Below are 12,882 nucleotides of genomic sequence, written 5' to 3'. Positions count from 1 at the left end.
TCTGGATAGTCTCCTATACAATAAGGAGATTGACTCTGTGCACTTAGATTTTTAGTGTTTTGATGAGACTTCTTCCTTAGAGTGTCTGAAAAAGAGATTTTTTTCAGAGAAGCAGCTAAGAGCATTCATAACTCTCAGTACAATGAGTGGACCTCCAACTGGAAAGATTCCTCTTTCCTTTGGAGATGAATCTGACAACTTTCCAATACAGAAGGCCAAGTGGACACAGCCTCCTCCAAGAATAAGCTCTCAAAGTCTCCTCCCACTGGTTTCTTTGCACTGAGACTAAAGGCCCCACTGGTGAGAGGCATTCTACTTAAAGACTATCACCTACATGAGGGACAGTGTTTGGACCCTGAGCACTTTTCTGGATTCACCATAACAGGAATCTACACTAAGTGGTAATGGAAACATGACTTTATTTAAAATGTCAATATTTGAATACAAACACTATCTACCAATAAACATTCTGCTAACTGCAGAGATTTTAATTTACCTGTGCAATCGAGGAGGAGAGAATGGTCCCAATTCTGCCTGTGGTGACCAAAGCAAGGAACAGTTATTGAAGTGGTACTTTCATAGCTGTTGGTGGAATATCAGATCCAGAGGCTGATTTGTGCATGCCCCCTCTGTCACAGTTCAGGGCAAATGCACTTGTACTCCCCTTGCATGGTCTACCAAGGGCACCCACTCTAGGTTCCTGGCTCTTCAGCCATCACCTCTCTTGGGTAGAAACCCACAGCTCTCTACCTCCTGAATGGTTTTTTTTCCGGGCTGCACAGTTCCCTGCCCACACTCTGATGTTCCCAGCAAGCCAGACTGCCTAACAGGTCAGCATCTGTGCTTAGCTTTCTCTCCAGACGCAATGAACAGCATAATGCCTGGCAGTTTTAAGCAAGCACATTTATTCTTAAGGTGAAAGCATTATAGAGAAGACATATTAAGAACAATACAAGCACCTACACGCAAGCTGTAAAGCTTACAAGAGGACACCCCAACTACAACCTCAGGCTCTGTTAAGTGTCAGTCCTTCAAAACCCACAACTGAGTTTTTTCAGTGGTTACAAATTCACAACCATTTCACATGCAGAACCAGAACCCAGGCTGGGGAGAGCAGCAGGCTGGGGAGAGCAGCTTGGGATTTTGATCTTGGCCTTTGGTAATAGGTAATCGGCAGACAAAGACCCTCTCCTCAGGGCATAGCTTCAAAAGGCAGGGTTTTTGCATAATTGGAATTAGGGAATTTGTATTCACATCTTCCTATGTATTCCCCAGGAAAACCACTTAACACGTTTTATTCCAAAGGTCCGTTCTTGTATGCCATGTTGTTCAGTATAGTCCATTGTACACCCAGATTTCACAACTGCCACATCTCCTGCCTTGAGAGGTTACTTACAATCCTGGCCAACAGTAATACATAAACTATTCATTTAATACAGTGGACCTCAAAGATACTTAAACTTAATTCAGTAAGGTCTCCCTCAAAAATTGCCATATCTGTCACATCTGCCCTAAAGTAGTGGATGTAACTAGAGTGCTTGATCAGCCTTCTAAGGGAACCCACTGACTGGATGCCATTTCTAACATGACCTTTCATAATTTCATATTTCAGGTATTTCAACTGTAAGCATGCTGCTAGCAAGCCAGCATACATCATATGGACTTGTTTGACAACCATCCTGTATAATTTCTCTCTTTAGAGCCTAAGGGTCAGAACTCTCACATGCCCCTTCTTACTCTGGTTACCCCCAAACCTTTGGGTGTGAACTTGAGACCTGGGCCTCCCAGTCCCACCTCCCATCTGGTTTCTAGGGAGTGTATGTAGTGTCCTTCTGTCTCTGAAGGGGTTGGCTACCCCAACAATGGGTTGACATCCCTCTACCCCCACAGTGACCCAGAGGTATGACAAACAGCAGTTCTTTGGATCAAAGGGAGAAAAAAAGGTAGGGCTGCCTTCTTGTGAAGCGTATCTCAACCATGCATTGCTTTTAACAGCAGAGAGTCAGGCAATGGAACTTCTTCAAACCTCGCATTGACTACAGGGTCAGGGCCTGGGGACTCTGGTGGCCTAACATCAGCTTCTGGGGGAAGTGGGGGAGTGGAAGGATCACTGTTATATATTAGAACTGGTTTAAAAATATGTTTGGCAAAAATGTTCTTTGAGCAAGATTTCACTTTCTTATTAAAAAAAATAAATCTTATGGACTCAAAGGGTCAGACCGACTCTAATCTTCGTAACGTGATGCTAAAGCACCTTGCAAACTGTTTGCATGAAGAGTTGTCTGTCACTTCATCCACCTTGTAATTCTTGCTAGAACATACATAAAATCGTCAAAACTATAATAAACATTTTGGTTTGAAATCCCCAAACAGTATTAAAACAGAGCTTTTAAAAAGAAGTGTTGATTATAGCAAAAATCTTCTGACTCAGAAGCCATCTAATATAAATTAAAAATTACAGAAACAAATGTAAATCTTTTAAGTTTCCATTTTTTTCCTTTTCAATTAGGTACCTGTTAATGAATAATTGTAACATGAATATTTTCACTTTATTTTAGTTACCACCTTTAAACTGTACCAGCGAGCTATGCATGTGTACAGCGAAGCTGGCAGAGTGCTGGAATTTAAGAAGATATGCAGCAAGGCACCTGCTAGTGCAATCCAGCTGCTGGGAGAATTAATGAACCAGAGTCATATCAGCTGCAGAGACATGTATGAATGCAGCTGCCCTGAACTGGATCAGCTGGTGGACATCTGCATGTAAGTTTTGACAGCAATAAACTGAGAACTCCTCTTTGAGAATATGGTTTGAATAGATGAGAAAACATGACATCATTAGCTATTGTAGTTTTAAAATGAAAGAAAAATATTCTTGTCTCTTATCACAAAATTAATCTCCTAAAGGGATATTATGTAGTCAGATGTTTCCCTGCTGACATCTGAGTAATGCTTGTCAGATGAAAGCTGCACTTTATGGCTTCTTTATGGCTTCATGATGGACTCTACTTCTGGACTGACTCTTCATCAAGAAATCTCACAGTAAATAAAGTCGGCTACTACTTTTTTAGGTTTCAGAAGAGTTCATGATCAGTTTTCTTAAAATGTCTTCTCAGTTGCTACTTCTAGATTTTATTTCTCCTTGCATATTCCTTAACCATTTCACTGCTGACGACCGTTGCAGCTTCAGGACTGTTAATGCAGTCTTTGATCTAATGTTGCCTTGAAATCACTATGAATCATCATTGACTAGCAGCTGTTGATGCTAAAAGTACATTTCGTCCAATTCAACTGATATACTAGGCAGCAGTAAAGTGGTTAAATATCAAATATGTTTTGAATGGACTATGGGATGATTAAGAAGAGCCAATGAAAGATCTCTGGCTGTGGAGTCTTGGCTCCATACAAGGCATGGGCAAATGTGCAGTTTGAATAAGACAAAAGAAAAAGTAGAAAAAATAAAGGTCTGTCATTTTTAGTTACATTCACAACTAGATGGACACTGCTATGCAAGAAAAAATGTTCTGTAGCATAGAATCCAAAGAGAGAGATAAGCTTAATGCATACATGTAGCTAGGTTTGTATTAAACTAAAATTATTGGGAACATTTTAATTAGATGGACCAAAATGTAATAGTGAAAGAAAAATGTGGTGGTTTCCCAAGTTCCATCAGATTTCTTTCTAATGACCAACAGAAGAAAACATGCAGAATGTAACAAGAATAGCTGAACACGGAACCAGATTTCAGTCAGAGTATAAAATTAGTTTTGAAACTATGTCCATTGTATGTGACAAAACTTATTTGTTCACCATTCACTCCATCCATAAGCAACATTAGTGTATTTCAGTTTTTTCTGGATTTAACATTTCTTAAGGATAAAGAGAGTTTTGCAGCTACATTGCTACCTATAGTTAATTATGAAAGTTGATTGATACAAACTTTTATTTTATGGCCAAGATTTTCAAAGCTGACCAGTGATTTTGGGTGCCACAGTTTTTAGGTGCCAAACTTGATACATCTTGAAGGGGCCAAATTTTCAGAAAACACTGAGCATCCGCCCTCTGTAAAGTCCCTTTAAGCTGTCTTAAATTGGTTACTCAAAAACTGAGGCACCTAAAAATCTCTAGTCATTCTTGAAAATTTTAGCTAACATATTTAAGATCATGGGTCAGCAACTGCATAAATTATATTGTCTTTACTTACAGTGATATACAGCTGCCATATAACTTTAAAAACCTTTCCAAAAATACATTCCAAACATTGCCTCCTCACAAGGTTTAAACTGTAGAGAATAATCTGCATATCCAGAGGTTTTCTGTTTTGCGTAGAACTTTATGTTTTAATATCTACTCCCTGCCAAGATACAAAGAGATCCCTATTGACTATGGTTTGGAGCACTGAAAAGTTTAGCCACTAGTTGGTCAACTATTTTTGCAGAGAGAGTAGACTTGTACTTTCTGTAACCTGTCTGTCTCATGTTATTAATGGCTGTTTTTCCTGCTAAAAGCAGATGGAGCAAATAAAAAAGGGAGAGATTTTCAAAAGCACTTAAGAGATTTAGGGGCATTGAAAGTCAATTGGACTAGGGCTCCTAAATCTCTTTGGAGCTTTTGAAAACCTCGAGTCCCTAAACCACTATGGATAATTTTCTTGCTACCCCCTATTCTCCATTTCTTGGTAGCACGTGTGCTATTAAATTAGGTGTTGTCAGCCTTGCCTCTGACAGCTAGAGAGGTATTATTTACAAGAGGATACACTTAAATAAGGTGCCTGAATTTCAGAGGTGCTGAGCACCAACAATTTCAGTGACTGTTGCTCAGCACCTCTAAACACCGAGCCCCTTGTGAGGTACCTAGAGATTTAATTAGGTGCCTAATCTTAGCATCCAAGTTTGAAAATGTTGGCCACATTATTTTGAAGCACAGTAGCTTCTGCTGTAACACACAACTCGTTTCCTTTTAAATGATCTTTTATTACATTTTTAAAATGACCAAGTATAACAGCAAATCATAGGATGTGACCACAGAGAATTATTAAATCAAATGATTCAGAATAAATCTGAAGATATTTAAATGGCATTCCACAATCCAAAGCCAACACTGTATCTGCAATACAACACTTAAAAACTGGGTTGCATCCCAAGTGAATTTGGGCGGTTGATTTAGAGAACTGGATTGAAACCTATGAAGGCAAGAGGAATCTTTCCATTGATTTCACAGGAAGCTGGATTGGATCCTGCTTGCTTTAAGAAGTTGCTTCTGTTGATCAGAGAATAAAGACAGCTGAGAAAAAGAGCAGCGTACAAAAAAAATATAAAATTGCAAAGAAATAAAATAAAGATTGGAAATAAAAAATAAACAGATAATTGAGTCAATATGTAGGATAGTGACCCTCCATTAAACACACACATAGAGTAGGTCATGGATTCAGAAAAGCAGTTAAGCATTAATTTCATTTAAGCACATGTCTAATGAACCACATGTGTAGCTGCTTTCCTCAAGCAGGGCCTGAGCAAGTACGATCCTAGCACCTTGAAACCTTCATTTAACATAGTGGTTTTCAACCTGTGGTCCGCAGACCATCAGGGGTCTAAGATTTCCAAAGGGGTCCACACCTTCATTTGAAATTTTTTTAGGGGTCTGCAAATGAAAAAAGATTGAAAAGCACCAGTTTAACATAAGGAGTACATGTGAGACGGTATCACAAATTATTCAAAATTAGTCCTCATTCACTATTATATCATTAACATCATGCCCAGTTTCATCAGCCCTAGACTGTGGTTGTCAATGAAGAGAATCTCCCAATGTGTAGATATTAGAAGCATATCAAAATTATTTGATCTACACAGTGGGTTGGAAACCTCATGACAATGGATTCTCCGGTGAGTTTTCTAGTTCATCCTGTTTTTGTGGCATTTTTGACCCAGCCAGAGAAAACCTTCTCATGGTATTGTCCTGCTCCTTCTGGATTTGGCTGGAGCCAGGCAATGCAAACATGCAAGAAAATGAATTAAAAAATGTCTATACTGGAACAGCAGAAATATATAGTGTGCTGACACTGCCAAATTTGAAAATGTCTTATGTGAACAGACCCTGGACAATTAGTGCATGAATGTTCCTTTATTTTTGTCATGTCCTCCTGTCTTAATTTCTGGTGTTTTAAGATTATTGCTAACTAATGCCCTTTTACTACTTTATTCACCTCAGCTATTTCAAAGTTTTTAAACATTCTGAGAGAGGCTTATTTTTGCACTTGATGGAAATAACTATATTTCAGAATTTAAGTTGCCAAATTAAATTTGTAGAATTTAAGTTCTCCAAAACATTCACTGCAAATAGAGTTCAAATGTCTCATAAGACCAAATGTGCCATATAGTTTTGAAAATGAGAAATAAATGCGTCCCACATTCACTGTGCTCTGTAGGCAGTTTATGTATGACAAATGATCTCCTTTGATATATTGCACTCAATTTTTTATTGTTATTATTATTATTGTAGGCAGTCTGGGGCCATCGGGTCACGCTTGACTGGAGCAGGATGGGGCGGCTGCACTGTGTCAATGGTGCCTTCTGACAAGCTGAGTACCTTCCTAACAAATGTGAAAGAAGCTTATTACAAGCGCAATGACCAAAGGTTAGCTCTGGAGAAGAATAGTCTGTTTGCTACCAAACCTGGAGGTGGAGCTTTGGTTTTTCTTGAGGCCTAAAGAATGTAAAAGTTTCAAAGAAACTATGTAGGGCATTTGGGAACTGGCAGGACTTCCTATGCCACAGTAAATTAATCCCTTTTCTGTTTTGTATTATAATGAGCAGTTGCTATTATCAAGATACATTTCTGAAGAAACAATTAGAAGAGATTTCTTAGGCTTTATAATGCATTTTTCCATACTAAAAATATCCTTCCAACGAAAAGCAGCCTAAATACTTATTTCTTTCTGGATTATGCAATGTAAAGGTGATTTACTAAAATGTATTCTTTTGAAAAATGGAACAAAGCAGATAGTTCAAATAAAGAAGAATACTTTTCTTAAGTCTTTTTTTCTTTCTTTTTCTTTACTGATATAAAGGTAAGTGCAAATTGAATAGAGAGCTATTTCACTTTATAAACCCAAATGAGGTAATATTCAACCCTTAATTTCAGGGGGTTGCTTTAACATTGGGGTTTACTCACTTCTTCCACTACTGGGTGGTTTCTTGTCCCATGTTGCGAATTCCTGTGGAAAACAAAGAAGCAAATTGAACTGTTAAGGGAATTGCAAATGTTTTGCAGAACATTGAAACTTTTGTAGGAGTCTCAATGAGGAAAATATATGCTATTATTTTTGCAGTAGCGCCTCTAGACCTCAGTCAGGGATTAGGGCCCCATTGTGTTAAGCAGTCTGAGCTTATTGTTGCTACTGTTTAGAATGCAGTTACCACAGTATTTTTACAACATTTGAGACAACTGCCAACTCTTTCCAAATCCTGAGGAAGCTGAGTGACAGGCTTCCTGGTTTCTTGGCCAGAGTGAGTGACATCATAGCTATCCTACAGGCTGGAAGAGCTACTTGACTCTGACTCCTCTCTTCCACGCCATAACTTTCTCAAAAATTTTCCTTCGGGGCTAAAGTTTCTCTTGCTTGGTCTTAGCCCAACAATGACATTTTGGGTTTTAACAAAATATGTTCTACCATTTTTGAGTAGTGCATCATGAAAAAGATATTTCCCCTAAACTACCAAATAGCCAAGCAGACTTTATGGTGGTCAGAGAACTCAAAAACAAATTAATTTTAATCTTTATATGTGTTTGCAGAAATTTGGCTCACAAATGAAAAAGCTACAAATAATTGAAAGTTTCCCATTGACTAGGGATAGAACTTAATTTCTGTTATTCTTTGACTGCTCATTGAGGAAACGATCCTCTCACCAGTGCCAAACCAAAGTAAATGGGTTTGGTGGAGGGTTGGCCTTCCTGGGAGGAGGGGGTAGGGGTAAGAGCGGGTCATGCAGATTCTGTTGGCAGCCTCATGGCTGCAAGAATAATAATTAATAATGAGCATCTGCAATCATGCTTCGTCTCCCCCTCAGGATAAGTGGTTAGTGGCTCCAGCCTAGTCTACCCAACCCTTATAGTGGTGAGGAAGGAACCTCTAGGAAATTCTGCTCCATAGTATGCAACATACTTGTTCCCTGCCTTGTGTAGTGGAACCTCAGAGGTTTTCTAGTGGCAGGACCCATGCAGCCTTGATGGACCAAGCAAGACTTGTCCCTGTGTATATCTCTAGAGCTACGCCAGTTTGACTATAAAAATCTGCATTCAAATAGACATCTCTCAGAAGAGATGCAGTATGCATTACCCAGACTATCCCAGGTGAGGAGTGAGTTCTGGGATGCTTCTGACCCAGTGAAGGAGGGCTGCCAGATTTGAACCAAGAGGCAACATAGACTTGCAGACTTTCTCAGGAGTCTCACTGGGAACATGTAAGAGTAACATTAAAGGTGGGGACTTCTGCGCCTGGGGTGTCAGAAACAAACAGAACACTGGGGATCAGGGAAATAAGCTGATGGTTCTCAGAGGAAGAAAGACAAAGGTTTAAGTCAGGGCAGCTGGAGAAGAAGAACAGAACGATGGGATTGTGGGGAGATGAGTTAGAGGGATCTGGTTGGTAGGGGGAAGGAGGGCAATGAGGGATGTGGATAAGAGTAGGGAGAGAAGCAGAATTCCTCAGAAAGGTTCTAAACTTAAAATAGGCCTCCTCTATGACTGCTTATATGAGCTTACATATGGGTTATATGCTGTTAATGTGTAGCAAATGTGCAGATTTTCAGCCAGACCTGCAAACAAGGCAGGCAGGGATCTTCCAGAAATGGCAAGATAAACTCAGAGATCTCCAAGAAAGAATAATTTGGCATTTAGTTTTCAAATTACTTTTCTCTGATCTCATTTATTACCATGTTGCCAGAAACCTTGGGTGTAAATCATGTGATAAACTCAGGACAGATAACTGCGGGGGGGGGGGGGGTGTAGGGTGTAGAAATCAATCTCAGAGGGTTAAAAGGCCCTCCTCCCTATCAACAATCAGGTTCAGCTGAGAAGGGGTTACCAGAGTATCAGTTAGAATCAGCTGAGAGGGAGCTACCTGAGGTTAATTAGGATCAACTGATTCCAACTAAGGGCTGCCTGAGACCTTTTTAAACCCTCCCCTGGGGGAAGAAGGGGGGAAGAGGAGAGAGAGAAGGTGTCTGGCTGCCAGTAGGTTAAGAGCAGCAAGATAGTGAGCCTCATCAGGAGGGGAGGCTGCATTCCCTCCCATAAGGGAGAAAAACAAGCTAAAAAGACTGGTAAAGGGAAGGAACGGACTTCCCCTGTGCCACCAAGAGGGACTATTTTACCCAAACCTGTCTTGCCAGGGCTAAAAGCAGCGAAGGCTGGGGAGACCAAGAAGGTGCCTTGCCTCAATCAGTTATTATTTATTTTCCTTTATAAGTACATAACAGCCACCATAGCATATTATGCACTGTACCATTCCCAGGCCTGCTTTTCTAATGACTTAGGTGTGCATTATGTTTGCCCAAGTCCTAAGAAAATCTGGATCATATTTTTGAGATTTGGAAGGAGACTGGAGAGACTGTTTTTATTACTGCATTATTAAAATTACATACCAGTTCATGCATTAACATATCTGCGCTCTGCCTTAGTTCAGAGGGATTCTTGGAGGTGCTCTCTGTCAGTCTAGGAACAGAATAAAGGATTTTTTTGCATCAACAACGTTTTAGTTGAAGTTGGGCATGACATTTTTTGTAGTTTCTGAATGTCCCCAAATATGTGGAAGTAAGTTTTCATGGTGCATCAAGCTTCAATAAGTTTCATAGTTGGGCTGTCAGTAAGTCTGTTAACACAGATCTTTATCAATGAAATAATCATAGGATCATAGACATATAGGGCTGGAAGGGACCTTCTGAAGTCCTCAATTCCAGCCCTCATGCACTGAGGCGGGACTAAGTAAACATAGACCATCTCTGATAGGTGTTTGTCCAACCTGTTCTTAAAAACCTCCAATGATGGGGATTCCACAGCCTCCCTTGGAAGTATATTGAAGAGCTTAACTACCCTCTGGAAAGGTTTTCCTAATATCGAAGCTAAATTTCCCTTGCTGCAGATTAAACTAATTACTTCTTAGGGAAAACCCTCAAATGTTGTAAAATTGTTAAAGCAAACCTTCTAAACTTCTGGTTAATTTCTTTTCTCTGCTTTTCTATTTCTGAGATGTCTTGTTTACACTTATTCTGAAATCTGCAAAACCAAAATTGAGTACATAAAATGATTTAACTGCTTTCAATGGGAATTCCAAATTACTCAACTTGCACACATAAGAAATGTACTCAAGCATTTTATGCAGTCACTGAAAATATGAGAAAAGGGAATTTTTAACTTTTATTTGTTATTTAAAGGAGAAGTTGATGAAACTTTATGGTTGGTATTTTAAAACTTCTCCAGCGATCAAAGAAACATAGCGAAAACAAACAATGCCAACATTAAGGGTTAGAAATAAAAACTGACAATGAGTTGGGCTTTTATGGTTATACAAAAGCATTGAGCTCTGTTAATTATTGAAATATGGGCAGTGAGGAGAGGGACCACAAAGAAGGGGAAAGTTATCCATGTTATAGTCCCATCCTGTTGCTTTACCTGTGAAGAAATCTCTGCATAACAATAATAGTCAAACTAAACATCCCCAAAGTGCTATACAAACATCTAGTGAAGCAGCTACTACCCAGAAAGCATGAAGAAAACCTCAGTGTGGATGTGAGTTTCTAGCACAGCTCATAGACTCCTGTATGTGCAGCCACCATGTTTAAAACAAGGAAGTCTTTCCAGAATTGTGTTTGTTTAAATCAGCATTTTTTCTGACTCAAGGGACAAAATATTTTCTACCTTTTTTTAGCTAAAAGAATTCAGTGTACATATTTAAAGTAGTTTGTCTTTTAAAAAAATAGCAGCGAACTTGAGTAGTAGTAACACATCCTATAATGTGCGTTATAATTATTGATGCAATACGATGGATGGGTTTTATCTTAATATAATGGCTATGAATGTAACATTCAATGGCTGCAGAGTGAGTTTAATCCTACTGAGCAATAGAGGAGACCTAAATCTTTCCAAAAGGATTTATAGTAAAGATACTGCCAGACTTTTAACTGCAGCAGCATTGCCTGGTGCCATATTAATACTCTGTATTATCTTAATCCTATTAACAAGCACTTCTCCAGCACAGTATTCACTGGTTTCATATCTTGTGCATGCAGGGCCGGCTCTTGTTCCACTTTGGAATCAAGGGGAGTTTTGCCATTTACTTTAATGCGGGGAGGAGGTAATCAAAGCTGTATTTTTGACATTTAGTATATATGGCAATCCAATAGATAGTAATTATTTACATACCATCTGAAGAAAGGGTTAGTACCCGGACAGGTATCCCTCTAATGCCCACATGTATTTTAAACTTCTACTTTAAACTTACACAGTATAATCCTCCCGGAATTCCCTTCTGAGCCTCCGTGTCTCTTTAATAACTTCTTGATAAGTTGGAGCAACTGGCGTGCTACAATTCCAGTCAAGTGAAAATATTTTTATTTTCAGACATTTTGGGAAGTTAATTGGTATGCTGTATCCCAATTAAATTTACAGAAGGACAAAATCAAACAAAGTTACCCCCCAAAACAACATTCAGTTCAGATCCGCGTTGTTCTAAAAAAAGATACTACAATAATTAAACTGCAACTGTTATGACTAGTATTGAATTATCAGTTTACATATGTGAAATATATGCATCGTCAGAAAATTAAGTGAAATGAACTGTAGAAAGGATTCCTATTGAGAAATCAGAACCCACAAAAGCAGACTGTTATGGTTCAGCATTAGTCACACGGTAAACTAAGCATGTGGAATGTTCAATTACAATAATAAAAGTTTATTTCAAGACAGTTGCAGGACTGGTTAATGGTAGGATGGCGCAATATAAAAACTATGTCAAAGGAAAGATGATATTTTAATTGGAAATTGTGCTCTGTGACATAATGACACTGATGGATAGTCTGTGTGCTTGTGGTTGTCAGCAACCAGTCATCCTGTCACAACCTTGTAGTCTCAGCTCTTTTGTTTTAGCTCTTCTCCTTTTGCCATTCCATTACCAATAACACAACGACAAAAAATTATCCCTACCCTGGATCTAATCCCTTAATATGTGCCCCCTAGTTCTGGTCTCGTGTCAAAGCATAATTTTCAGGTAATGATCTTCATGTTCCATGAAGCCTGCACTTCTAAAAGATAGTCTGATTGACCTTCCTGTGGGTTTCTGCGTGGATTTTAAACTGTTACTTAACAATGGAAAAAACTGAAATTACACTGCTGGAGAAGGTCTGTTCATAAGAATTCAAGGAAATCTTCATAGCCTTCAGTTGAACCTTGGACTTCACCTCTGTCAATTAACCTGGTTCACAGCAATAAGATGACAGCTGCCAGGAAGCTGGTGGAAGCATACCTCTCCTCCATGTTGTAGGGCAGTGATTCTCAAACCCCTTTTGCACAGCAAGCCTCTGAGTGCAACCCCCCCGTATAAATATTTTAAAAAGTGCTTTTAATTTAACACTATTTTAAAACGATATTTGTTAATAGCACTTTTCACAGCAGACATGGTAGCTTGCTAGGAGGCATGTACTCGCAACCGCCACATAATAACTTTGCAACCCCTTTAGGGGTCGTGACTCCCAGTTTGAGAACCTGTCGTAGGGCTTGATCCTGCCACTGACATCAGTACCTCCCACGATGAGCTCCTTATTTATAAAGGGACAGATTCTGCCACCCCTATTCACACTGAATACTACCCACACCTTCCTGGTCTCATTTATT

General features: G+C 39.2%; 2 protein-coding genes across 7 annotated transcripts in view; one reads left to right on the top strand and one right to left on the bottom strand.

Moving 5' to 3' along the window:
• GALK2 (galactokinase 2) overlaps nucleotides 1-7,027 on the top strand; it is a 72,018-nt gene extending 64,991 nt beyond the window's left edge. The window contains exons 9-10 of the mRNA XM_039490429.1: nucleotides 2,559-2,760; nucleotides 6,496-7,027. Coding sequence (XP_039346363.1) covers nucleotides 2,559-2,760; nucleotides 6,496-6,703 — 410 coding nt within the window. The 3' untranslated portion in view covers nucleotides 6,704-7,027. The remainder of the gene's footprint in view (nucleotides 1-2,558; nucleotides 2,761-6,495) is intronic.
• FAM227B (family with sequence similarity 227 member B) overlaps nucleotides 1-12,882 on the bottom strand; it is a 203,421-nt gene that overhangs the window by 30,348 nt on the left and 160,191 nt on the right. Inside the window, exons 14-19 of one of the 6 annotated variants that reach the window (XM_039490422.1) lie at nucleotides 11,495-11,572; nucleotides 10,195-10,269; nucleotides 9,639-9,708; nucleotides 7,168-7,210; nucleotides 497-534; nucleotides 62-85 (exon numbers count right to left, since the gene is read on the bottom strand). In XM_039490422.1, coding sequence (XP_039346356.1) covers nucleotides 77-85; nucleotides 497-534; nucleotides 7,168-7,210; nucleotides 9,639-9,708; nucleotides 10,195-10,269; nucleotides 11,495-11,572 — 313 coding nt within the window. In that variant the 3' untranslated portion in view covers nucleotides 62-76. Of the gene's footprint in view, nucleotides 1-61; nucleotides 86-496; nucleotides 535-4,949; nucleotides 5,281-5,612; nucleotides 5,638-7,167; nucleotides 7,211-9,638; nucleotides 9,709-10,194; nucleotides 10,270-11,494; nucleotides 11,573-12,882 lie in introns of those variants that run through there. The other 5 variants (XM_039490427.1, XM_039490425.1, XM_039490426.1 and 2 more) reach the window with 5 other exon arrangements.

This window comes from Mauremys reevesii, linkage group 10, assembly GCF_016161935.1.
Source record: "Mauremys reevesii isolate NIE-2019 linkage group 10, ASM1616193v1, whole genome shotgun sequence".
Classification (NCBI taxonomy): domain Eukaryota; kingdom Metazoa; phylum Chordata; order Testudines; family Geoemydidae; genus Mauremys; species Mauremys reevesii.
This window is presented reverse-complemented; position numbering and strand designations above follow the sequence as displayed.